Source organism: Mus musculus, chromosome 8 (genome assembly GCF_000001635.26).
Source record: "Mus musculus strain C57BL/6J chromosome 8, GRCm38.p6 C57BL/6J".
In the NCBI taxonomy this organism is placed as follows: Eukaryota; Metazoa; Chordata; class Mammalia; order Rodentia; family Muridae; genus Mus; species Mus musculus.
The window spans coordinates 71,987,461-72,015,252 of NC_000074.6; the positions used below are offsets into that span (position 1 = coordinate 71,987,461).

At 46.8% G+C, this 27,792-nt stretch overlaps 1 protein-coding gene and 1 long non-coding RNA gene across 6 annotated transcripts; one reads left to right on the forward strand and one right to left on the reverse strand.

The window, feature by feature from the left end:
* Window positions 1-1,021: 1,021 nt before the first annotated feature.
* Window positions 1,022-22,208, reverse strand: Cyp4f18 (cytochrome P450, family 4, subfamily f, polypeptide 18). Of its 5 annotated transcripts, none has more exons than NM_024444.2 (13): window positions 22,119-22,166; window positions 21,584-21,782; window positions 14,928-15,072; window positions 13,628-13,681; window positions 13,415-13,542; window positions 10,714-10,835; window positions 8,426-8,696; window positions 5,705-5,771; window positions 5,372-5,501; window positions 2,401-2,534; window positions 2,247-2,311; window positions 1,600-1,682; window positions 1,022-1,277 (listed from the first exon to the last, which is right to left on the reverse strand). In NM_024444.2, exons 2-13 carry the CDS (start codon window positions 21,779-21,781, stop codon window positions 1,100-1,102), a joined length of 1,575 nt encoding a protein of 524 aa, NP_077764.2. In that variant the 5' UTR covers window position 21,782; window positions 22,119-22,166; the 3' UTR covers window positions 1,022-1,099. The 5 variants fall into 5 exon arrangements, with proteins under 5 accessions (NP_077764.2, XP_006509812.1, XP_006509811.1 ...); XM_006509749.4 differs by having other exon boundaries at window positions 13,920-15,072; window positions 22,119-22,162; XM_006509748.3 differs by having other exon boundaries at window positions 21,584-21,915; window positions 22,119-22,162.
* Gm51535 lies at window positions 17,200-25,917 on the forward strand. The gene is made up of 3 exons (XR_003947403.1): window positions 17,200-21,191; window positions 22,224-22,318; window positions 22,548-25,917. It is a non-coding gene; the product is annotated as a predicted gene, 51535 (long non-coding RNA).
* Window positions 25,918-27,792: the final 1,875 nt, after the last annotated feature.

A 27,792-nucleotide genomic window follows, 5' to 3' on the forward strand; every position in this document is an offset into this window, starting at 1 on the left:
GTTTTGGTGGTGGAGGAGCCTTGAATATCTATCGGGGCAAGGCTTAATAGTAAGCAGCAAGGGGGTGGAGTGTGCAAGCATCTAATTGGAAAGCTGCTGTAGCCTTTAACACAATTGGCTGGTGTTGGGAACTATATTATAAACCTAATTTCTGCTTCCCTCTGCATTGGTGATCATTGAGCAGGGAGTGGGCTTGTAACCTGGGGTTGTAGGTTTGTTGGGAGAATAACCTGGAGACGCTGGTCTTGTGGGGATCAGCCTAGAGACTGGAGCTAGGCTCGGGTTTTGTTGGTGGCAGCTTGGAAACTAATGCTAGGTACCAGCCTGTCAGTTGACCTGAGTTGAAACTTAGGTCAGGTTCTCTAAAATGGAGTCTAAACTTAAAAGATTTGGCCTCTCAGGACTACAGACTGTAAGTCATTCCAATAAATCCTCTTAATATATAGAGACATCCCATTGTTTTGTGGCTTTAGAGAATCCTGACTAATTCGCATGCCCAGTTGCTGTAATGCTACATCCTCAAAAGGTAAGGGACTGTGGCGATTTGAATGAGGATGACCCCTAAGCTCATGTCCTTGCTCTCACATTTGGTGGAAATGTTTGGGAAGGGTTAGTAGTCTAGCTATGGTGGCCATTCTTGGTTTTCATTTGACTACATCTGTAATTAACTAAAACCCAAGCTGTTTGGCACATCTCTAAGGCAATTTTCTTGATTAGAACATTTGAGGTGGGAAGAGCCACCTCTAATCTGAGCCACGCTTTCTTGTCTTTTTTTTTTTTTTTTTTTTTTTTAATTCAACCCAGAACCCAAACCTAGTAATGGCGCCACCTACAGTAAGGATTAGGACTGATCATTCCACTTCAGTTGATTTATCCAGATTATCGCTCACAGGTGTACCTTGCCTCCTGAATGACAATATTAATTTTCATGTCCCTTAAATCCCTCTACCACTCAAACACCTTTCATGGCTCCCTGTGGCTCACATGAGGCATGTAACCTGGATGTTTGGTGAGGCTCAGACAAGGTGACAAGAAAATTTTATTCCTGGAAAGGCACAGGTGGGTGGATGGATAGGAGAGTCCCACGCCAGCTCAGAGATCACTGCGCGCCTGCGCTGAGCGGCTCCACTTTCAGCCACAGCCCGCCTTCTGCGCGCAGGATCAGCTCCGGCTTCCTGCGGGGCTCCTTGTCATCCGGCAGAACGCGGAAGCGCAGCAGAGTCAGCGCCAGAGCTACTTTCATCTCGCTCATGGCGAAAGTCTGTCCTATGCAGTTCCTGCAGGAGGGCGGGGTGGGAACTCTGACTGTGCCCAAGACCCTACCCAGGACCAACACAGCACTAGAACCTGGCCCGAGTCTGAGGTTTCTGGGACCACGCAAGGACGTAGACATCCTCAGAGCCAAGCCTTGATCAATAGCCGAAAAGGCCAGGGCGGGATTCTGAGCACAGAGGACTCTTCACCTTCCCCTCCCTGGTTCCCAAACCTTTGCACAATTCTGTGCAGGGAGGTAGGGAGGAAACGCTAACCTCCAAAAAACCCCAACTCCCCCGTCCTCACAGTCAGCCCGAGGCCCCTGCCCCTCAGTCCTAGCCTCACCTGGGCCCAGCCGAGAAGGGAATAAAAGCCAGGGGTGACCTGCCCTTGACGTTGTCGGCATCAAAGCGGAAGGGGTCATAGACCTGCAGGGGACATGGAATCATGGCGGGTGAGAACCAATTGCCAGCGTAGCCAAGAGCAGAGTCCTCAGTGTGCATGGAAGGTCAGAGTTGATTTATCTACCTCCTGGGATGCAATGAGGAGTAGTCGTAAACCCTGGATTCCATCCCAGCACCAGCATAAAACTGATGGCTGCAAACCTGTCAGCAGCAGGAGGCAGGAGGATCAAGGGTTCTGGGTCAACTCCTGTGTAAGGACTTCCAGGCTAGCCTGGGATACCTGACACCCTGCTTCATAAAACCCATGACTGGGGCTGGGGAGGTAGCTAAGTTGAAAGAGCAATTACCTAGCAGGCACAAAGCCCTGGATCCCATCCCAGGCACCACATAAACCAGGCGTGGTTCTGCACACCTCTCATCCCAACACTGAGGGGGTGGAAGCAGGAGGATCAGAAGTTTATGGTTATCCTTGGCTACAGGTTAAGTTGAAGCCAGCCTGAGCTACATGAGACCTTAGCCAACAAACAAACAAAAAGACCGTCCTCTTGAGAATCCCAGCCTATAACAAAGAATTAAGAGGGACAGCACCTCCGGGTCTGGCCACACAGCTGGATTGTGATGTGTCCCGAAAATACTTATTCGGCTTATGACACCTGTGGGGGAAATGAAGCAATGAAGAACTGCTGCAACCTGGATCCACTGTCTGCCCAGAACCTTCCCTCCTCCCTGATGTTTCGGGCACCTTTAGGGATGACCCGACCATCTGGGAGCACAATGTCCTGAGTGCAGCATCGGGAGATTGCAGTGACGGGAGGATGCAGCCGTAGGCTCTCCTTAATGCACATGGTGAGGAATGGCAGCTGGGCCAGGTCGTCCCTGAGGGGGGGGGGAATAGTTAACCAGATCAAAAATGAGAGAACTTCAACTCCTCTGTGACCCAGTGAAACCTCCCTGTTTTAAGTGCTAAGATGGATGAAGTACATGAGAATTGGAAAAACACAGGCTGACCAAATGGTTCAGAGAGGAAAATCAGCTGTCAGTAAGTCTGAAAATGAGTTCAATCTCCAAGAGAGACATTAATTAATTAATTAATTAATTAATTAATTAATGTAATTTAAAAACAAAAACAGAAACAGAATTCCCAACAATGGAAAGACAGAGACAGGAGGATTATGAGTTCCAGTCCAGCCACAATGGTACTCTTGTCTGAAAAAAAAAAATTCATTATTAATTAATAGTTGGTTAGCTTACTGACTAATAGTTTAATTGTGTCATTCTTAATGACTAACTTATTAATTAATCGAAAGCTTTTTAAATCAGATAATTAAGAGTACCAAAGAAAGGTTAGCCAGGCGACTTTAAAATGTTTATCCTGAGGAAACAAAAATGTAATGCCAATGGTATAAAAGTTAACAAATGGTCAGGACAGCTGGCTCAGTGTTTAAGAGGACCCGAGTTCAATTCCCAGAAACTACAGGCAGCTCACAACTGCCCCGTACACTAACTCTATAGGCTCTGACTCACTCTTCCGACCTCTGCAGACTCTGCACTCACATACAAATACTCCCACACATACACATATATAATTTTAAAATAAAAATAAATGTTAATTTAACAAGTTGCATAAAAATTATTCATTCTGGGAAAAAAAAAAGAGAAAGAAACCAAAATACAAAACAGTAGAAAGAAGATAGCGAGATCTAAAGCTTTGATTTTGTCATCACTGCACTAGAAACACTAGAAATGCAACTAGCCAAGGTGAGGCAAAGGAAGGAAGGAATGCCGCTTGTGGTGTAAGGGTGAATGTGCCATTTCAACAGAGAGAGGCATTGCAGGTGGTGGTTTTGGTTCTGGTTTGTGTCTTAGTTAGGGTTTTACTGCTGTGAAGAGACACCATGACTAAGGCAACACTTATAAGGACAACATTTCACTGGGGCTTGCTTACAGCTTCATAGGTTCAGTCTGTTATCATTATGGCAGGAAGCATGGCAGCATCCAGACACTATGGCACTGGAGGAGCTGAGAGTTCTACCTCTCATTCTGAAGGCAGCTAGTAGGAAGCTGGGACAAGGGTCTTAAAGCCCATGCCTACAATGACACACTTCCTCCAACGAGGCCACACCTGCTAAGAGTGCCACTCTCTGGGCCAAGCATATTCAAACTACCACAGTTTAGTTTGGTTTTGTGGTACTAAAGATCTAGCCTGTGGCCTTGTATATTCTAGGTGAGTAGTCTACCACCAAGCCACATATACAGCCCTAGGCAGAATCGATGGGAAAACATTAATAACTAATGAGTGAATGATGTAGCTTTAATCTGTCTTCTTTTGGTATGTTGTGATTATTTAAAATTTTAGGACCTGATGCTGCTAAATCTGCAGCTGAAAAACTCCAGAACACACCACTCACTCTGATGACCCAGCATCACATCTTCCTAAAGACTGCCTAGCTGCTAGCTTTTTGTTTCTTTGTTTATGTATCCCTCTGTGATGGTTTGTCTATGCTCGACCCAGGGAGGGGCACTATTTGAAGGTGTGGCCCTGTTGGAGGTGTGTCATTTGTGGGTGTGGGCTTTAAGACCCTCATCCTAGCTGCCTGGAAGCCAGTATTCTTCTAGCAACCTTCAGATGAAGATGTAGAACTCTCAGCCTCTCCTGTGCCACGCCTGCCTTGATGATAATGGATTAAACCTCTGAAGATGTAAGCCAGCCCCAATTAAATGTTGTCCTTATAAGAGTTGCCTTGGACATGATATCTGTTCATAGTAGTAAAACCCTTTAAGACACCCCCTACGGATGCCTCTTTGATTGTTTTGGTTTTTACAAGTTTTAAATTGTGTATGTGTGCCTGTGTGTGTGAGTATATACATGTGTACACATATTTCTGTGCAGGGGCCCAAGGAAGCAGGTAACATCGAATCCTTGGGAGCTAGAGTTATAGGCAATTGTGAACAACTCAACATGGGTTCTGGGAACTAAAGCAGGATCCTCTGCAAGGGCTCTGTGCATTCTTAAGGACAGAGCCATTCTTCCATGTGTGTGTGTGTGTGTGTGTGTGTGTGTGTGTGTGTGTGTGTGTGTGTGTGTGTGTTTTGAGATGGGCAGGGTCTTGCTTCAAGGGATCTTTTTAATCTCAACTTCTCAAGTAAAGGGACTAAAGGTACTCCCCAAGACACATAGCTTGCCTGATGTCTAAGAAACTCCAAAAAACTAAGTTAAAGATTTTCTGGAAGACTGAAGACTTGTACAGTTAGGCCAATATGGAAGTGAAAGATTAAGGAGAACCTTGAAGAATCCTACAAGGACCTTTATGATACACACAACTGACCTGCCTCTCCTTTGCTCGAACACTTCCCCTGGCTCCTGATTACCCTTGTGTTAAAATCAAAGTCACTAACATCACTTTTCCAGTCAATTGCCACTGGCCTCAGTTGCTGCCATCTTGATTCATCACAGCCCCACCACAGGAACTGGAGTGCACACACGCATGTACAAGTATGCACACATGCACGCTCACACGCAGGCACACGCACACATGCACACATTCTTTCTGTCTCCCACTCCCTCATTTCCTCTCCTCCCTCTTCACCTCCTTCTCTCAAAGCCTTTGTACCCCATGCAAATGCATACCTGCTCGTCTCTCCTTTCCTCTGCATCTTTTCACTAGAGAAAAGAGCAGGAAAGGAGCTCAGAAGCACTCTAGCACCTGACTTACCATTCAATCTCCTCAGGCTCGCGGTCCCTCAGGAGCTCCCGCACCTCCTGCCGGCAGCGCTCCTGGTATTCTGGGTGTCTTGCCAGGTTGTACAGGATCCAGGAAAGTCCACTGGCCGTGGTGTCATGGCCTGAAAGGCAGACGGGCTCCCTGGGGTCTCTAGGCTGCTTCAGCACCAACAAATGGACAGCACTGAGGTGACTCACCCCACTCCCACCCCACCAGGAAGGACACAGAAGGGAAGAAATAGAAGGATCCCGGGTCTTCAACCTTGTGGCCAGGATGCCTAGACATCTGCCCTCTCTGTCACAGTTCACAGGAACACTCACTTACCTCCAAACATGAAGGTGTCAGCCTCCGCTCGGATGTCCTCATCAGACAGAGCCTTTCCATGTTCATCCTGAAAACAAGGCAAGACACCAAATGGCACCAGTTTTAAGGGCTCCTGCATCTAACCCAGGACAGTCTCTGAAGACCCCTGATTCTTCTGGACACCCATGCCCACTGCACACCTGCACCTGTGTACTTTACCAGAGTCCCCACACCAGTGACATCACCCCTGGCTGCCAGCCTCCTGTCCTAACCTGGTTGGAGGAACCAGCAACCCATCAATGTCCTTTATCTCTGTGCTACAAATGTCTGGGGACATGAGTGGGAATCTGGGATACAGGAGTTGAACAGGGTTTGCCTTTGAAGTCAGAAGCAAAACATTACTCCAAGAGTATGCTCCAGTGTGTATACAGGAAAAGACCAGTGAGTGCATAAAGGCTCTTGCCACCAAGCCTAAAAACTTGGTTTTAATCCCTGAGATCTATGTAAAAGGAGAAAATCTACTCTCTCAAGTTGTCCTCTGACCCCGATGTGTGCACTACACACACAGGCAACCACACTCATAGACACCGTAATTAATTAGTTAATTAATTAATTAATGTGATTTTTAAACACTAATAAAATTGAAACCTAAGAATATTCTCTCCTGGGAGCCATTTGGCTGGCATGCCGATAAGTGACACTAAGGATGCCTAGTTCACACTTCATAGTACAGTTTCCTCTCTCCCTTCTTTCTCGATCCTGCAGCCATTCCCCACTCCCTCCCTCTTTACAGGAAAGAAGATACAGATGTGACAGCCCCAAGCCTCTTAGCACCTGAGCTTTGCTGCTTAAAAATAGATGCTGTTAGCCAGGGCCAGGAAAATGGCTCAGTCAATAATGCACTTGTCACTCAAGTCAGAGGACCAGAGTTCAGATCCCCAGCACCCACATAAAAGCCAGACATGATAGCCGCTGTCTGTGAACCTGGCACTGAATAGGTGGACATAAGTGGATTTCTGGAACTCATGACCTAGCCAGGGTAGATGATTTTCAAACTCCAGGTTCAGTGATAGATTGTGCTTCAAAAAAACTGGTGAGATAGCTCAGCGGGTAAAGTCAGTTACCACCAAGCCAGAAGACCTAAGTTAGATACCAGGGACTCACATAGTGGAAGGAGAAAGACACACCTTTCACGTGTTCTCTGACCTGTGAGCACAGACACACATGTACACATGTGTGTGCACATGCACACTATAGCAATCAATCAAATAAAATGTAATCAAAAGGCAAGACGGAGGGGCTGGAAAGATGGCGCAGTGGTGCACAGTGGTGCTGTTCTTGCAGAAGACCAGGGTTCAATTCCCAGCATCCAATTACTGGTTCAGACTCCAGTAACAGAAGATCTGAAGCCATCTTCTGACTTACATGCATGCAGAAAAAACATTCATAACATAAAATGAATAAATCTAAAACCATTTTTTAAAAGCAAGATGGGGAACAATGAAGGAAGATAGCCAGGGCCAACCTCTGTTCTCTGTATGAACATGCACACATGAGCACAGACTCTCCTACACATGCATGCAAATACATGCACACTTTTGAAAAATACTACATATGCAGGTGAAAGTATTGCATTGCCCACTAAGGGAACCTTGGAATGGGAGGAGGGACTTCACCATTATCCTGGCTGCTGTTACTGCAGAGAGAGCTATTCTGCCCCTGGGCACTGGGGCTACTGTCCACAGTGCCATAGGAAGATGGACATACTGCACGATGACACTAATTTCTAAAACACAAAGTTCTCCAGAGCTTCAACTATGGAAGGTCCTGTATTATCATTGCTAAATCCAGGGATGCATGCTGTCCCCACACCCCTGTCTTCAGATACTTTCCATGGATGTCCACTGCCCAAGATCTACCTCTTTTCTTTCCCTCAACCCTTTTCTTTTTTGGAAAGTGTCTCATGTAACCCAGACTGATAGCAAACTCATTCTGTAGCCAAGGATGGCCATGAACTTCTGATCCCTGGCCACCAACACACGAATGCTGGGATGGCCAGCAGGAGCCACCAGGCCCTGCTTACAAAGTGCTGGGATGGAACCCAGGGCCTTGTGCATGCTAAGTGAGAACTATATCATCTGAGTCCTATCCTCAGCCCCAGAAGAGTGGGGAATCAGCTCTCACTGTCTCCTTGTATATGCAAGACTCTGTCCCTGGCTGTGGTGGGAACTGCCACTCACCCACCATGACTGGGTCTCTCCTGCAGATGTATGATCCTTTCTAGTTTTTAACCTAACATCAAAGGCAGGTCACCCTGAACTTTATTCCCTTCTCAGCCAGGCCCAGGTGAGTCCAGGGACCTGGGGTGATTGCTAAGGTCTGGGCCTGACAAGTGGGGATGGAGAGAGTTGGCATGGTTGGTATTTGGGTCTCCATCCTGCTCTCTGTGAAGGGTTTGTGCAAAGGTTTAGACTTTTAGTTGGAATGATAAGAACAGCCTCCCTGGCTTATAGCCCCTCCCTAGTCTGAGATGGCTCAAAGGATATAGATACCAATGCAGAGTTCCAGAAACCTTAGCTTACCAGGTGATGAAGGGCTTGGGGCCAGGTTCCAATGAGTGGAGCCTACATTGGGTCTAGGACATCATAGTAAGGGTAGAGCATGCTTGACTCTGTCATGTCACATTATCCCAGCCCCAGTATTCCCTGACCCCATCTTCCCCCACCCCCTTTAGAAGCCCACCTTGCTCAGCAGCAGCACGTCAATGAAGTCCAAAGTCTTGGCCTTGGCCTTGGCCTTGAGGACATCAACACCACCCTGATCAAGGAGGGTGCGGCGCCGCTCCCGGATGACAGCATCAGTGAAGTCATGCACTAGACGGCAGGCCTTCCGGAAGCGCATCCCATCATGGGTGAGGTAATAAAACAGGTCCACGTGCAGAAGCAGCCTCTGGTGCCTTCTGGCCACTAAGGTACTAAGTTCTAAGATGGCAGTGATGTATTCACTAGGCTTCCTGGGGAGTGTGAGCAGAGCAGAAGTGATACTTTAACATATGTTGTGAGCTACCATAGGGGTGCTGGGATCAGCAAATGCTCTTAATCATTGAGCAGTCTCTCCATCACCCACAATTTAGTACTTTCATTGTTCTGTTACTATAAAAACTTCATCAAATTGTTGTCATGATGTTGTCATGTAGTTTGGGGAAACCTGACCCTGTTTCCAGGCCACGATCATTTTGCCTCATTGGTATCATAGAGGTGAACTTCATTGGGCTCACACTTTGGTCTGTCCTGAGTGTCCACCTTTGGGGAAGAGGTTTTTGGTTGAATATCCCAGGGGAAAAACCAGTTCATCAGCCACAGGGAAGAGCTCTCCAGACTCTAGTCATTTATTGCATTTCTGTGAACTGCCTCCTCCATGCCCCAGGGTACAGTGTAGACACCAGGATCCTCCCCTTCCTCATCCACCCAGTATCCAGACTGTCCCACCTCCATCCTCAAATTCTGTGCCCATAGTGCACAATTATCTTCCAACAGTCCTGGGCCCAATTCTGTCCCCAGTGTTCCCACATTCAGTAGAACTCATTTGTGCCTTTAGAGCAGTCAGTGTCTACAGAGCTCAGCTCAGACCCTGCCCATCTCCTGTTCCCAGAGCTCTGATCTGTGTGTGGTGGTCAGCCTTGAGAGCGTTGTGGGAGGAAATTAGGTCATTGAAGAGGACATTGGGATTCTGGCTCTTTCTTATCTCTCTTTTTTAAAAGTTGTTCTCTTGGCATCTGTTGTACACAATGATGGGTTTCGTTACCACACTTTCACTCACTCCTGTATATTATCTACTTTATCTCCACCTCAGTACACTCTCTTGTCTCCCTCACACTCCTGCTAATTCAGTTCTTACCAACTCCTCTTCTTACCATTTCTATTCTATAACTATTAATTATTATTACTGGTGACTCAATGAGTTTAATGAGGGTTTATATACAAGAAATATGGACACCTTACCAGTGGCTACACCACTGAAGAAAATGTTTCTCTGTCTCCAGCAACCATTAACTGCCGTATCATACAGCAATCTCCTCTGAACTGAAGCTCCATCCTGGAGCAAGATTCATTAAGACTTGGGAAGTAAACAACTCTCAAGCCTCAGGAAATCCCTGAAACTCACCAGAATCACAAGGTCCCTCCTTCCCCAGAATTGCATAAGTGGTAAGGGTTGCTGAGGAGAGGAGATGCTCTGAACTGTAGAGCTGCAGTTCTGGAGTTTCAGTTTTTTGAGCTGTCACCATGCTGGGGTGGGCTTTGGTGATACAGCTGTCATTTCTGCTCCTTCAGAAATGGGTAAACCCCAATAAAATTGATTGGTTTGCCAAGTTGGACTTTGGCAGTGTCCATACTTTCTTTGGCCAATCACAGGTTCATTACCTGGGGTGTCTTTACAGCTCTCCAGGAATAGTGTCACACAGCCTAGGCCTATAGAGCCCTAGGTACTGTAGTCCCAGTGGGGACTAATGAGCTCCTTCCCCATATCTCTACTCTCAAGCCCCCTCTTCTCCATGCTCCAACTTTGAGGTACTGCCTCATCACAGGAGGCAGATGATTAACTGAAGCCTATGAGACCCTTGGCACCAACAAACCTTTCTTCTCTTGATGTTTGCTGTCTCAAATATGTTGTTACAGTAAGAGAAATCTGACTTTATAAACCGAAACAAACACCTTCAGTGTTTTCCTTAAAATCTCGTAATGAAGTTCACATCCCTTGGCCTAGCTTTCCAGGCTCCTTAATTTTAAGCCTCCACCTCCCATCTCCTCCATACCCTCATCTTCAAGGTGCTACTTCACTGTTTAATGCAGACAGCTCCATGCTGTCATCTGAACAATTGCACCTCCTGGAAGGTACTCACTCTCCCCCTCCAGGGTCCTTGAATGCTAGTTCTGAGCCACTTCCTCCAGGAAAGCCCTTCTCCTCTCTCTGAACAGGCCTCCCTCCCTTGTGTCTATGGGCCAGGTTCCCAGGCTAGGACAAGTACTCACTCCTGGCAATTGCTGTCAAAGCTGAAAACACACTTCTGCAGACTGTCCAGGGTCATGAGGCTGATGTGTTCAAACATGTTCAAATAGGCACTGCCCTTGGAGGCCAGGCGCTGCCACTTGGCCTAGCCAGAGAAGGGAACAGAAACAGGGTTTAATCTTGGTACTCAGAGCCTCTTTCCAACACCAGACACCAGAAAGGAGCCCTGAAACAGCCTCTGATTTGATCTGATTTGCTGTGTGCCAAACCAGCATAGAACCAGTGCTCCACCATCTCTAGATTGCTTCTTCAGCTGAGTGGACTTTAACAAACTCCCTGATGTGTCAAACCTTTAGATCCACTCTTGCTGAGCAGAAATGCCCTCTGTTTCACAAATTAAAGCAGACAGTGGCTGTTACAGAATCAGCATGTGAGACTGTGCTTGACACACAAGGTGTTCAGTCAGTGTTCTTTCCTGTTATAAATCTATTTCAAAAATATCCCTGGTTACTGGTGAGGCAGCTCAGTCAGGAAAGTGCTGACCATCCAATCAAGAGGATATGAGTTCAAGTCCCAGAACCTGCAGGGGTTTTGTTGTTGCTTGTTTATTTTTAAGTAGTATGATGACAAAGATTTGTAATCCTAGCCCCAGAGAGGTGGGATCAGGAGGAGGGCCCCTAGGGCTCAACAGCTAGCTAGCCTAGCTTAATTGATAAGCTTCAAGCAGTGAGAGACCCTGTGTCAAAAAAAGCATAGTGGATGGTGACTGAGGAAGGACACCCAAAGTTAACCCCTGATCTCCACATGTATGCACACGCATGCACTCATACACACACACACACACACACACACACACACACACACACACACACACACACACACACATACCCCACAAAACTTGTGGTGTGTGAGAGGTGGTTGCTCCTGGCCATGAGAATCCTTTCTAGGAATACCAGTACTCAACTATCCTATTGTTCCTTACTTAGGTCATTTCTCAGCTGTGTTTGCAGAGGACAGACAACTCAGAGAACAGAATGTGGCTAGGGAGATTGTATCGGTGAACTGAGGGTTTGATTGAGAAACCATGCCTCAATAAGCAAGGCTGAGAGAGATGAGAGAGAGATGGAAGATTCCCAACATCAAACTTGGGCCTCCCCACACATACTTGTGAACATATATACATGCATGCACATATGCCACACATACATATGAAGACAAGGAAAAGATGTAAGCCTTTAGTGACTTCTCTCATTCTAGTGGAACCCTGTGTCACGGGAACACCCCCAGATGCCTTCTGGAGGGAAAGAGCTGCAGGGACAAAAGTCCAAGCAAGAGTCCCTTCTGGAGCCATTCCAAAAACTTTTAAAGAATTTTTTTTATTTATGTGTGAACATCTGTATCTGTGTATGTGCACAGGTATGTAGTGCTTATGGGGGCCAGAAGAGGGCATCAGATCTCTTAGAACTGAGGTCACAGGAAGTTGTAAGACACCTGATAAGATAAGACGACAACTCAGATCCTGAGGCTACTTTATCTAAATCAGCCTGGAGTTGAACAAGTCCTCCACATGAACCATATGAGCTAGAATCAAGGGAGATTCCTCCTGCCCCTCTGACAGCCATATGCCATGATCAACATGAAAAACAACCTCTGGCCTACATCACTGTCATTATCCTCAGCCCTTATTGCTTCCAGCCAATGAGTTTAGAATGACTTATTCCTCATCTGTATTTTCTAAGAAGTCTTCACCATGACTGTTCAGTTTGCAGGGTGACCGTGTGGGAAACTAACTCCCTCTAAGTGCCCACTGTGTATGGGGACCTGAGTCCATGATATCATCACAGGCACAAAGGAGAGATTTTAACCCCATTTTGCAGTTGTGGAAACTGAGGGTTGGAGAGAATTGGCAGTGACTCACACAAATGTTCTGTGATGATTAATATTGATACCAACCTCACAGAATATGGAATTACTTAGGAGACAAGCTTCCAGGCATACTTGTGAGGGATTCTTTGTATTAGGTTACCCTCCTGTCATGCCTGTGAAGGGTTTTCTAAATGTGATGGCTAGTTTTGACTGTGAACTTGTCCCAACTTAGAATCACCAGAAAAGAGTCTCTCTGTGAGTTTTCTAGATCAGGTTAGCCTGTGGGCATGCAGATGGGGAATTGTCTTAACTGTTAATTGTTGCAGGAAAGCCCAGCCTACTGTGAGTGGCACCATCCCCTAGGCAGAGTGGGCACAGATCCACGTGTTTGTTCACTCTGCTCTTGACACATTCAGTTCCCACTTCAACTTCCTTGTAATGGCAGACTTGAGTCACACAAACCTGCCCTCCCCTGAGCTGCTTTGTCGAATTTTATCACACAACAGACATGAAACCAGGACTAAACTTAGTTGAGTTAGCTAATTGCAACAATCCATTCTAAACGGATGCTTCATCCCTGGGCTGGGATCCTGGGTTGAAGGAAAAGAAGAAAGTGAACCGAGCACCAGCATTCATCCCTTTTTGCTTCCTGAAGCAGCTTCCTCCCAGTTCTGCCACTGTGACTCCCCAAACAGATGTATTGTGACCTTAAACTGTGAGGAACTAAACCCTTCCTCCCTGAAGTTGCTTCTCTGAGTATTTTATCACAGCCTCCATCAGTGAGGGCTGGAGACCAAATAGGTTACAGCCCCTTCATCACCCAGATTCCAGTTGGGAACATGGGTCCCAGGGACTCACGTGCATGATGTTGGTGCTGTCATTAAAAACCTTCACATAGGGCTTCAGGATGTTGAAATGGAAGGCAGGTGTCAGCATGCGACGGTGGCGGCTCCACTTGTCACCAGTACTCATCAAGAGGCCATCCCCTGATGGAACAGCATGGCAGTAGGCAAGAACAGCGTCTTCTATACACTCCAAGGCATTCCAAGCCCCTCACCTGTAGGTACTTACCTAGCCACGGCTTCAGGAAACGGTAGAAGACTGTGTCCTTGGGGGCAACTAAAGCTGGTGTGAACAAGGACCGTCAGGAGCCATGGCAGGAGGGAGGGCATGGGAGAAATGGGGCCCTCAGCCTGGTATCTGTGTACTCCCCTCCCTCTAAGTCCACATGGTAGATTTGGGGGCAGGGACAGAGGGAGACAAGAGGGCCAAACAGCACTAGATAGAGAAGGCTCAGCCTGACATATGACATACACACAGCAGCACACCTTCATACGGCTACTACATGGTCTAACCTGTTTACCTTGCTGAGTACAGCATCACACTCTGCAGGCCTTTACAGAGACCAAATGTTTCTGTCCTCCCAGCATCTGCTGACATCTCCTGACACAGTCATATGACATAGACACGCATTGGCTAACATGACTGAAGCACATATGACCTGACCTAACTGCGACACAGATGGCTAAACACACCTCAGCACACTCAACTGATAAGTCTCAGATGTGATTTGAGAGTCCATTTCTGGGCCAGGCATGGAGCATGCCTTTAATCCCAGTACTCTGGAGAGAAAGGTAGGTGGATTTCTATGAGCTTTAGACCAGCCTAGTCTGCATAATAAATTCTAGGCTAGCCAGAGCTACACTGTGAAAATAAAACATAGTGTTTAGGAAAACAGTTTTAGAGGGGAAAAATTCATGTGGGGGTCAGCAAGGTGGCTCAATAGGTATAGGTGCTTGCCACAAAGCCTCATAACCTGAGTTTGATTCCTGGGACAAAAGAGAACTGACTCTTGCAATTTGTCCTCTGGCCTCCACCTTGCTCTATAGTACACACACTAAATAAAAGTAAAAATAATTAAAATATTAAAATTAACTTCCCTGATGTAAGCTAAACAGATTTTAACACTACTCAGATTTTTCTCAAATAAGGCCTCAGTCATATCTCAGAAAGTCCTTTGTCCCAGACTTCAGACACTCCAAACAGGGTCTAGACACAGCCAGGAGAAAAAGACTATTTTTAACAATACCTCAGATAAGAGCCAAACAGAACTCAACATGTCCCAATTGTTTATAGCCCCACAGAGAACCATTGTTATATGAGCCTGGGTGGGTACCAGGTCCACACACCAGAAAGATGGAGACCACCCAGAAAACATCACACGGCATGCTCTAAACAGGTGCCACATGGCCACGCATGAGTCAGAAGTGTCTAGATGAGACATAGTAGGGACATTTCTACCATAGCCCTTCTGTGGTAGACTGCACTTGAGGGTCAGAGGTGTGCAAGCTGGGACCAGCATGTTGTCTACCTGGAGCCAAGACCACAGGCTTGATGAAAGCAGGGTGGAATATACGGATGACTGGGTGCAACGGCCCCACCCACCAGCAGCATGCATCCCTGAAGGTTCGCACCAGGCTCTGGATGTACAGGAGTCCTTCCTCTGAGCTCTGGATCTGTAGAAGAGGACCTTGTGTTTGCCTCTCTGGGCTGGCAGAGAGGACAAGTAGGGTAGAAAGTCACAGGAGTTCCAGGAATTCATCCACAGCACTGAGCCCTGCCTGTCCCCACACCCCCAACAACCCCTGCCCCCCTCCCCCACATCTCAGTACTGAAACAGAAGACACACCCTCACTTCCGCTCCTAAACACTATATTTTATTTCATTTCATCTTATTATCTTAATTTGCTGTATGTGCATGCTTGTGTGTGCACTTGTGCACATGATCATGTGTGTGAGCACAGAGGCCGGAGTTCAACCTCAGGTATCCTCAGATGCCATCCAATTTGCTTTTTAAAAATACTTTTATTACATCTTATTTATTTTGTGGCAGGACATGTTCTGTGGTATGCATTGTGGAGGTCAGAGGACAACTTGCAGGAAGGGACAGGTTCTCTCCTTCCACTCTGTGTGTCCCAGGGACTGAGCTCAGATCACCAGGTTTGAGGGAAAGCACCTTTACTTTACTGGTGAGATGAGCCATCTCACCAGCTCCAACTTGTTTTGTTTATTGTGGAGTCTCTTTCACTGGGCTGGGCTCAGTGATTAAACTAGACTGGTGAGCCAGCAAACTCCCAGGACCCAGCTTGTCTGCACCTCCCCAGTGCTGAGATCATGCTTGTGGACCAAGCACTCCCAGCCTGCTGAATATCATATTAACCTGTTCTCCACCATCCCATTTTCCATATGGAAGCAGTTGCCCATGATGTACCTTGTTTCCCACATAACTCATGATGCATCATGGTTTCCTACATAGCAAGTGGCATGTGTGGGACCTGAGCCTAGGACTGTGCATCCCCAGGGTCATAGATACTTAATGCAGACTTTGCCTTGTGAAAGTCACTTACAGTCAGTCCTCTCTTATGAGCTCTTTTATGGAACTGACTCTTGAAGACTCATCCTTGTGGGCATGCCTGAGGGCAATGTCTTGGTTGTTAAGTAGAAAGACTCAGTCTTTTGGGGCAGCACCATTTCATGTTGATCCCTTGTTCTATGCTCTGTCTCTCTCTCTCTCTCTGTCTCTCTCTCTGTCTCTCTCTCTGTCTCTCTCTCTCTCTCTCCCTCCCTCCCTCCCTCCCTCCCTCCCTCCCTCCCTCCCTCCCTCCCTCCCTCCCTCCCTCCCTCCCTTCCTCTCTCCTCTCCTCCTCCTACTTCTCCTCCTTTTCCTCCTCCTTCTTGGTTTCTCAAGACAAAGTTTCTCTGTGTAGCCTGGACTATGTTTGTAGACCAGGCTGGCCTCAAACTCATAGAGATCTACCTCCTTCAGCCTCCCTTTATTCTGTTACTGTGGTTTTAAAAAAATAGAAGAGAAGAGAAGAGAAGAGAAGAGAAGAGAAGAGAAGAGAAGAGAAGAGAAGAGAAGAGAAGAGAAGAGAAGAGAAGAGAAGAGAAGAGAAGAAGACCACTGTGGTTATTTGAATATGCTTGGCCCAGGGAATGGCACTATTAGGAGGTGTGGTTGGAGGAAATATGTCACTGTGGTAGTAGGTTTTGAGACCCTCCTCCTAGATGCCTTAAAACAGTCTGCTCCTGACTTCCTTTGGATGAAGATGTAGAACACTTAGCTTCTCCAGCACCGTACCTGCCTGGCAGCTGCCATGCTTCCTGTCTTGATAATAATAAACTGAACCTCTGAACCTGTAAGCCAACCCCAATTAAATGTCCTTAATAAGACTTGCCTTTGTCATAGTGTCTCTTCACAGCAGTAAAACCATAACTAAGACAACCACCCTGACCAAAGGCAACTTTGAGAGAAAAGGGTTTATGTGCCTTCTATTTCCAGGTCACAGTCCATCGCTGAGGAAAGTCATCATGACAGGGATTCAAGAGAAAGAAACTGTGAGGGACACATGCTCCACTATGTTCATAGCAGCCTTATTTATAATAGCCAGAAGCTGGAAAGAACCTAGATGCCCCTCAACAGAGGAATGGATACAGAAAATGTGGTACATCTACATAATGGAGTACTACTCAGCTATTAAAAAGAATGAATTTATGAAATTCCTAGCCAAATGGATGGACCTGGAGGGCATCATCCTGAGTGAGGTAACACATTCACAAAGAAACTCACACAATATGTACTCACTGATAAGTGGATATTAGCCCCAAACCTAGGATACCCAAGATATAAGATATAATATCACTCTGGCTTATCTACCTCTCTCATGGTGCTCAGGCACACCTGTCTAGAGACAGTACAGCCCTCAGTGAACCGGGCTCTCCTCCATCAATTAACAATCAAGAGAATGCAACCACAGACACTAGACATGTCCATAGGCCAGTTGTAGAGGCGGTAAGATTCCCTCTTTCATGGAGTGTCAAGTTGACAATCAAGATTATTCCTGACTGTGTGCGTGTGCGTGTGTGCGCGCACGTGCGCCACCTATGTGGATGCGAGGAAACGAATCAAGTCCTCTGCAAGAACAGCCAGTGCTTTCAACCATCACGCCATCTCTTTGGAGCCATGGACAAACTACAAATTTTTGTATATTATTCTGTCCTGCTTTTTTGTTCCTAGCTCTCAGTGTAAACATCAAAAAGACATCAGTGCCACGCAACAGCCTGGAAAACCTGACACCTTGACATTTCTCCTGTCAAATAAGCTAGTCTGCCATTTTTTAAACACAGTCTTGAGGCTAGAGAGATTGCTCAGTAGTTAAGAACACTTGCTGCTCTTTCGGAGGATTCAAGTTTGAATCCCGGCACCCCACTCACATGGGGCAGCTCACAGCTACCTGCAATTTCAGCTTTAGATGATGTGGCACCCTCTTCTGGTCTCTCCCAAAGCACTGCACACGCACATATGCACAGATACAAATAAAATAAATAAATCTTTAAACTCAGCCTCCCACAAAATTTCAAGAAGGAACAAAATGTCCTTAAGCTCTGTGCAGTGTGCTACACAGGATATGAGTGCGAAAGTTTCCCTGGGATCATGGGAGTCCACGACATATCAAAAGTAATCACTGCACCAATGTCCGATTTGTCAAAACAATGAGTTTTCCTAGGGTCACTAACAGGACTATGGGATAGGGCTTACTTACAAGAAACAGGCATGACTCAAAAGCAGCTCCATCACTAGAAAGCCCACCCCACCACAGGTGATGCCCTCACTCTGACATTCCTGAAGTCCAAGTGCCACCCTGGAATTCTCTATAACGCTTGCAGGCAAGCCCACAATCCAAATATCTTTCTTTGCACAGTTTGGCTGGTCAGAGTCTCCACCCAGCAAATGTTTACCCCCTATTTATACTGTTCTGTTAAGGTCTTCAAGAAACTTCCAAGTTTCTATTCCTTCTGATTATGTGACCTTTTGTTTACTTCCTAAGGCTCTTGAGCCTCCCTTTCCTTTCTGGAGCAAACGTTTCAATTTTGAAGTAATGTTGCAATTTGGAGTAAAATGCCACAAAACCAATGACCTGTACTCCAACTATCAGCACAATGTTTTGTTTTTCTTTCCCATCTATGACTCATGAGCACAGACATTACTTCATGGATACAGTCATTACCCCATGGGCCCAGTCATTATCTCATAGGCAAAGTCACTGCCTCATAGATATAGTCATTACCTCATGAGCACAGATAGTACTGCATGAATACAACCATTATGTCATGACCACAGTCATTAATTCATAGGCACAGTCATTTACCTCATGGGCACTGACATTACCTCATGCATATAGACATTACTTCACGGACAGTTATTACTTCATGAGCACAGTCATTACCGCATAAATATAGACATTACTTCATAGACACAGTTATTACCTCATGAACACAGTCATTACTTCATGTGCACAGTCCTTACCTCATGGGTACAGATATTACCTCACTAGTGAAGTCAATCACTATCTCATCAGATCCTGGACTTTTGATCTCCTCCATAATTACCCATTAAGTTCTTTGTTGGTTATTTTTATGAACCTGTGTGCAGAGCACCTGAGAGAGCAACTGAAAGGAAGAAAGACTTATTTTGCTCGCAGATTCAGAGCAAATGCTCTGAATCCATGACGGCTCATCCCCATCCACCTGATATTTTGCATCATGGTGAGAGGAGCCTATGGTAAGGGGTTCTTTACCTTGCATGGACAGAAGCAAAAAGAGATTAAAACAAAAAAAGGAACAGTGGACAAGATTCCCCCCCCACCAATGATCTGTCCCTAATGGTCTATGTCTTCCAACTACACTCCACCTCCTGAAGTTTCCAGAACCTCCAAAATAGTGTCACCAGCAGGGCACTTGCCAGAGGCAGGTTTAGTATATGTTGTTTAATTGTACAGCAATAATTTTCTCTAAATCAAAACATTCCCTCTGGAAAGTTGGGGTGTAGGAGTCTGAGAAGGTGGAGAAGGTCAAGACTTCCAAAGCCCTTTCCAGGTTACAGAAGCAGGAAACACTGCTGTGGTAGATACTGGCCAGCCTGGCACCTGGAGAGCACTCTCTAACCTGCGAGCTGCCCACAATCATGCAGGGAGGTCCTGTGTCACCATCCTGCTTTTGGGTCCTCCCTGCTTCCATAACCCTCATCCATATCTGTCACTAACTCCAATAAACTCACCAATTCCCCAAGGTGGATGTTGGTAAGAATGATCACTTGAATCTCACCTATTTTCCTCATCTGGACTTAGCAGACTGTGTGGTGTCTCCCAGGAAAAAGTCTCTCACAATACTCAGACCACTTGCTGTGGACTTGTTTCCTTCAGCTTGGAACACTCCCTCTTTCAGAAGGGAAGGTCACAAGACTCAGGAAGCCTACTAAATTAATAAGACTAACAAGCACACTCCCTAAGGGATATCATTAGTAAACAGTTGCAGGATTGGGGGAAGGAGAACACTCTTTGGTGGAGCTGCCTGCATGTTGAGTAGGAAGCTATAGGGATATATTGCTTTCATGAGTTGTCACCCCATGCTGGGGTTGACTTTTTAGTGGTGCAACTGCCTGAATCACCTCCTGTGTGGAACCCCAACAAACACCATAGCTCATCAAGAAAGATTGAGTGAAGTTGTTTCATTACCCTGTCCTGGGTGCCTTATCCCAGATGTGTCTCCCCAAGAAAAGTCACTCGACACCGTGATGTGCACCTTGACTTTGGAATGTGGATTTTCTCATCCTGGGAGCAGTCCCAGCATTCGTGTCTATTTTTATATGGCATTTTCCCCTCTAAGCCTAAAGTGGTGTCATTTTCAACTTCTCCTGGTAGTCATGGCAACTATAGCTGCCCATAAGAGTAGTAGCCAAATCAAAGGGGATGCTGTCAGAGCTGTCAGAACTCCTGAAGGAAGGTCCGGAGATCTTCTCCTGGGACTCCAGCTATGACTCTCTACCCCAGTAAAATATGATCTTGGGATATACTTCAGTATATACGAAAAGAGGTTTTAAATCAGGACTTCGTGGTGCAGCTTCCATAAGGCTATCACCCATGATGGGTGGGACCTTACAATGATACAGCCATTTGAGGTTACCCATGATCCCATTAATAGCCCCTCACCTGTTCTCTGAAAAAAAATAAAAACTCTTAAGAAGCCCATAGTTCTCAGCAAGCTGAACACGGATGGACATGCTGTTTTGGTGCCCACCTGGGATAAATAGACTTGTTCACATCTCCCAGGAGAGTTAACAAGACACCATGTGGTCTCTGGTTCTTCCTGTGAGGGAGGACAACCACATCTGCGGAACTTGGCCTTGGCAGACCCCAAGGCAGCAAAGGTGACCTCTAAGTCTCCATCAGGGTGACCACTCTCACTTGTCCTCTGCTGACATCAGGCTCTGGCAGAATCTCTATGGCCCTCTGTACACCTGGCACTGTGCCACTTAAAAGAAAGCAAATGTCTCCAAATCACACAGAGGGAAAACCAGATGGAAGTCTATGCTCAAAGTGTGCTGTGGAGGATGGGTTCTGAGAAGGCTTCCAAAAGAGGAAGTGAGAGGCTAGATCATATCTAGATTGAGCAACATAACTCACTGGTACATCTCAGTGGAGAAGCCAGACATAAGAGGAAGACGCTGAAGAATGGGGAGTTAGGAAATCAGCCCTCAGAGCTCCCCTGGACCGTCTATGCCCCTGGGTGTGTCTGGGTAAGGATTGTAGGTCATTTCTGTGACCAGTGGGAAGCCAGAGATGAGCTGAAAACAAATGGTATAGTGGAGATTGGCTCTGGTCTCCCCTCAGGAGACCTCAAGTCTAGCACAACAGAACCTGGGAACACCAAGGTCCTTACTCTGTTGGAGTAAGCCTTGCTGGAAGCCCTGCAGCATGCCCACATCTGCAGAGAAAACAGGCTGGAGAAGTACTCAGAGAAGACTCCGTGTGGGAAAGGCTCAGGACAGTGCATCTGTAAATGATTGCACTTTGAATTCTGCTGTTCTAGTCCAGCACACCTCTGTGCCCAGCTCCCTGGGCTCTATTCAAGGCTCTTCACAATTCCTTTTACCCTGAAACCCCAGACCCACCTTATTACCACACTCACCAGGCCTAGGTGTCCCAAGATCCAGTTTCGTTTGGGAGGCTGTGGGAAACAGCGGAGGCGAAGAGAGTTCTCAAAAACACCATAAATCGGTGTAAGGATGTAAGCCAGAAGGCAGGAGGCCCCAGCCAGCAACAGCAACAGCCATGGAGAGGCTGCTGTGTGGCCCAGGCCCATCCAGGACATGCTCAGCTGTGACATCCTGCAGGGCAAATGCACACAGGATGAAATCCTGGGGCATGGAAGAGGGACAGTGTGGTCTAGGGCAAAGGACAGGGATAGGGAATTAGAGAGTTGGGGATAATGCCTGGGGAGGAAGGGAGACCCAGGGCAATCTATGGGAGGAGGCAAGGAGGGGAGAAGAGGGGAAGAAAGGGGAAGAGAAGGAGATAGAGAGAGAGGAAATGAAAGAGGATGGAGGAAAGGGGTTGATTAGAGTCTAAACCATGGACTATTAGCCAGAAATCAACATCTGCTTCTGACTTCCTGTCCTGCCCCAGCCTAGGACCTCTCAGCCCCAATGGCCCTAGTCTGGTACCTTCTCTCAGGAGCACTGTGTTTCCCAGGTCTGTCTCTCCCCTTCTCTGACTCCTGACCAGGGGCACCTAGAGAAGTCTAGGCTAGACCAGCCAATCCCTTGCAGGCCCAGCTGCCTCTCCCTGCCTGGATAGGTGGCCATCATGTGGGGGCGGAGCCAATTTGAAGCAGAGCAAGACTGCACTGTCAGAGTCACAAAGAGTGAGTACCAGGTCCTCGGGACTTCACACCCCTTGTGTAAGGACTTTGGAGGAAGCGGTGGATGGTTTCATGAAGATAAAATACCAAAAAGAGGGTGTGAGAAAACAGGCTGGTCACCACTGTGGGACTCTGCTCTTGGTAAGAGTGTGAGGAAAGTGCTGTAGCTCCTCTCCCTAAATTATGCCTCCTGTGCCCTGGCTAGTCTACATAAACTGTCTGCTTTCTTCAGGTGCCCAGGATCCTCACACAGCCTGTAAGCAGTCTGGACCAGAATCCCGAGTGTCAACAGAAGAACAAACTGAAACTCAGAGAGGGCAAGCATCTAAGCCAAGTTGCACAGCCCAAAACAATCTTAGGTTTGTCAGACCCTAAAGCCCAAAGCTTTTTCCCTCTACAATGTTGTCTCACCCTACTGAGAACAGTTCCCTCTCAAGAGAGGGGCATTGACAGTGCTGGGATCTCAAGGCATGAGGTGGTTCCATACCAGAAGCACCCTGAAACATTGTTAATGGCCATCTGTTTTTCCTCCTATACCCAGTATACTCTTCCCAGCAGACTGCCTATTCACTTCCTGGCCTCCTGAGATTGCTCTGTAGGTATTGAAGAGCTGGCTCCAAATACAGCTGCTGAGAAAGAAGATGAGTAAGAGATAACTCCCTCTACATCCTCAGTGCCTCCTCCAGCCAGACAGCCAGGATGTCAGGTGGCTAGAGCCCTCAATAGAGTCACAGTGTCCTATGCCTGTCATCCAAACACTTGAGAGGCTGAGAAAAGAATGTAGTTCAAGGCCCACTTGGGCTACAGTGAAAGCCTCCACCATCATTCCAACTCTCTTCTGGCCTCCTTGAGTACCCACACTCACATGTACATATCCACACAAAGACACGAACATACATACACACAATTTAAAATAAAAATCATGGTGATTCATATCTTAGTCACTGTTCTATTGCTGTGAAGAGACACCATGGCCAAGACAATTCTTAGAAAAGAAATCATTTAATTGGGGCTGGCTTACAGTTTCAGAGGTTCAGTCCATTGTCATCATGGTGGAAACATGGCAGCACACATAGCAGTGGAGCAATAGCTGAGAGCTTTACATCCTGGCCCACAGATAGGCAAGCAGAGAGAGAATGGACCTAGCATGGGCTTTTGAAACCTCAAAGCCTCCGTGACAGACTTCCTCCAACAAGGACAAACTCCCTAATGATGACAATACTTTCAAACAGTTCCACTTCTGGGGGTCTGTGATGGCTATTTCTGGTTGTCAACTTGACTATATCTGGAACTACAATCCAGAAATGGAGGGTACATCTATGATCCAAATCTTGAGACATAGTGGCCATGAAAAGTGTAGGCCCAGGCAAAGTGGCACATGCCTTTAAACCCAGGAGACAGAGGCAAGCAGATCTCTGAGTTCAAGGCCATTCTGGGACAGAGCAAGTCCCAAGTAAAGAACAGCTTAGGTCCAGGCATCGTGGTACACACCTTTAATCTGAGACATACCTTCTTCAGGAGGCCTGCATAAGGACAATGGGAAAAAGTAAGGGTTCCTTTTTCTTTGCCTGCCTGCACTTACTTGCCAGCGCATCTGCTGGAACCTACTTCTTCAGGAGTCCAGCCTATACAGAAGACCGGCCTACACACATAGCCTTGTGGGACTGAGCAACTACTAGACTCTTGGACTTCCCATTCACAGTTGCCCATTGTTGGGGTTGTTGTATTATGCCAGGAAATGTTCGTGAACCCCCAAAAGACCACCAAGGAGCCATATCCAATGCAATCGCGTTAGGATTTCTTTATTAAAGTTTGAGCTTGGGCCATACCACTGTCTCTGATGCAGGAGAATGGGAGGAAAACCTCTATCCCAGTTTCAGGCAAGCATTTATAGAGGCAAGAAAGGGGTACACATCTGATGAGGAGACAATTATGGCCTTTAAAACAATTGGCTGCTATTGGGAACCAAACCATACATTTTGTTTTCCTCCTGAGTGGTAATTGTTAGGAAGTGAAATGAACCTCCAGTTGTAATCTGGAGGTGTATATTTGTTGGGGGTAACCTGGAAACTGGTGCTAGGTGCCAGCTTGTTAGTTAACTTAAGTTCAACCTTAGGTCAGGTTCTCTAAGATGGAGTCTAAACCCAAAAGATTTGGTCTCTCACTCCCTCCTTTCTCTAGTAACAAGAAGGCCCAATCATGGGACTTCCTGAAGTTATTATTATATTTTAGAAGGAGTCAGTGTTGTCATCACTCAGCCCTCGTGGTGTCCCTGGGGCTTGGGTAGGGGTTCCATCAGTGGGATACAGGAGGGAGTCCTGAGGCTGAATTTTCCTCCTGCTGGTCAGGGTCATCTTCAACTGCAAATGGGTCTGTGATTTCAAGCTGCAATCTTGTGACCTTTAGGGCAGTGGAGCAAGGGACGGGGGTGGGGAGGACCTGTTTTATAGAGAACATGGAGTCTAGACCAAACATGTTTATGAGCCCATTGGACACCTTTGAGATTGTCTAGCAATTAGTGGTCCTCAAACTCAGTGATGATTTCTGCCTGTATGTTAAGAATAATGGGGGGGGGGTGTTGTTCCAAAACATGATTTTTAAAAAAGATTTATTTATTTATTATATGTAAGTACAGTGTAGCTGTCTTCAGACACTCCAGAAAAGGGTGTCAGACCTCATTGCAGATGGTTGTGAGCCACCATGTGGTTGCTGGGATTTGAACTTAGGACCTTCGGAAGAGCAGTCAGTGCTCTTAACCACTGAGCCATCTCTCCAGCGCTTCAAACATGATTTTAAAAGGAGTGAATCCCATCTAGGAAGGTGAGTTTTATAACTGGTAGAGAGCAAAAGGAAGAAGATTTACTCAGTTGTTGTCAGTCTCTTAGGTCAATTTAGTTAAGGTCTCTTTTAGGGTTCTGCTCATTCTCTCTACTTGTCCTGAACTCTGGGTTACAATAAAGTTTCCAATTAATCCCCAGAATAGTGGCTAATCCCTGATTTACCTGGGGCACAAAAACTGGTCCATTGTCTGACTCTATCATCTGAGGAAGCCCATATCTCAGTAATATATCCTCTAAGAGCTTCTTTGTCACCGTGGTTGTAGTTTTATTCTTGGTGGGGAAAGCCTCAGTCCAACCTGAAAAGGTATCTATAAGCATCAGTAAATATTTATATCTAAATTTTCTGGTTTTACCTCTGTAAAGTCTGCCTTTCAGTAGACTCTGAGCTTTGTGTCTCTGAACCTATTAATGGGGTTCTTTTTAGCTGGCAGGCTTTATAGTTCTTGACAATCTATAGTTCTTAGCTATCTTTGAGTTGGCATCACTAATCCTGATATTATCATGTCGTATCAAATCCTGCATTCTCCGGATGCCCATGTGGGAAGAGCAGTGGATCTTCTGAAGTACAGGCAGTCTCATTTCTCCTGGCACACTGAGTTTGTAACAAGAAGAAGGAAGACTAGCCGGGCGTGGTGGTACATGCCTTTAATCCCAGCACTCGGGAGGCAGAGGCAATTCTGAGTTCAAGGCCAGACTGGTCTACAAAGTGAGTTCCAGGACAACCAGGGCTATCCAGAGAAACCCTGTCTCGAAAAACAAAAAAGAAGAAGAAGAAGAAGAAGAAGAAGAAGAAGAAGAAGAAGAAGAAGAAGAAGAAGAAGAAGAAGAAGAAGAAGAAGAAGAAGAAGAAGAAGAAGAAAGACCAAATACTCACAGGAGGAAATATGGAGACAAAGTGTGGAGCAGAGACTGAAGGAAAAGCCATCCAGAGACTGCCCCCACCTGGGGATCCATCCCATATACAGCGACCAAACCCATATACAGACACTATTGTGGATGCCAGGAAGTGCTTGCTCCTGGAAGCCTGATATGACTGTCTCCTGAGAGGCTCTGCCAGAGCTTGACAAATACAGAGGCAGATGCTCACAGCTAATCATTGGACTGAGCTCAGGGTTCCCCGATGTAGGAGTTGGAGAAGGAACTGAAAGAGCTGAGTGGTGTTGCAGCCCCATGGGGGGGGGGCGGGGGGGGAACAATGTCAACAGGCCAGATCCCCCAAAGATCCCAGGGACTGGACCACCAACCAAAGAATACACATGGAGGGACCTATGACACTGGCCACATATGTGGCAGAGGATGGCCTTGTTGGACATTGCCAGGAGCCATGGCCTCAAACGTGGCCTTGTGAAAAAATTATAGCTTACATAAACAGCCCTGAGAGAACATTTGTGGTCAAAACAGAAAGAATATTTGTGGTTGAAGAGGGCACTATGACTGATGATTCGAGAAACTGAAGGCCATCTGACCTTCGGAGAGCCCCCAGGCTCTTTCCCCCCTCCCTTGAAGCTTCCTCTTGCTTTTGCTTATATTGCCACCCCTGAGTAAAGTTTTTCATAGCTTCATCAGGCAATTGTCTTGCTCTCATTGTTTGTGTCTCTTGACCCTCTCACTCTCTCTCCCCTACCCTAGGTCCCTGTTGATTGATTATCCCTGCAGGTCAGGGCAGGACATCTGTAGAAGGAGAGGCCCTTAGGCCTGAGGGTGTGTGATGCCCCAGGGTAAGGGAATGCCAGGGTGGGAAGACAGGAGGGGGTGGGTGGGAGAGCACCCTCACAGAGGCAGGGTGGAGGATTTTCGTAGGGGAGACCTGAAAAAGGGAAAGCATTTGAAATATAAAGAAAATATATAATAAAAAGAAAAAAGTAACCAAATCTGTTGGTACCCTTGGCTTTCAAAGCCCACACCCACCCCACACCAGGACTCAGAATGTCTTCTGGTCCCAGGTGGCCATGGTCCCAGCATGTTTGCTTTAACTACCTTTGGCCACAGATTCGGATTTAAGCCCTTTTTTTCTGAACAGAATTGCAGATGTAGCACTACTCAGTGTCGTGATTATCAAAAGAGAAAGAAATGTAAGAATATATTCTATGGGGGTGTGGTGAGGTGGAGGGGTGCCTCAGAGGGCCATGCCAAGGCATTCCTTCCCCCTGAGAAACCAGTCAAACAAAGGTATAGCATAGAATAGAGTTTATTCAGGGCATGGGAAGAGGGTAATAGAGTTAAGAAGGCAATAAAGGCAGAGTGAACAAGAGAGAGAGGGGGGAAAAGAAGAGAAGGGAAGAGAAGAAGGGAAGGGAAGGGAAGGGAAGGGAAGGGAAGGGAAGGGAAGGGAAGGGAAGGGAAGGGAAGGGAAGGGAAGGGAAGGGAAGGGAGGACAGGGGAGGGGAGGACAGGGAAGGGGAGGACAGGGGAGGGGAGGGGAGGGGAAGTAGAGGCTGGCTATGACCACGTGGAGAGAGGAGAGAAGGGAATGGGGAGAGAGGGGGAGCAAGAGGGCAAGAGGCAAGGAATTGAAGGAGTAAGAGAGTGAGGAGGGGGCTAGCAGCCCCTTTTATAGTGGGCCAGACCTACCTGGCTGTTGCCAGGTAACTGTAGGGGTGGAGTCCAAGCAGAATAGCAATACTCAGAGTTTACAGG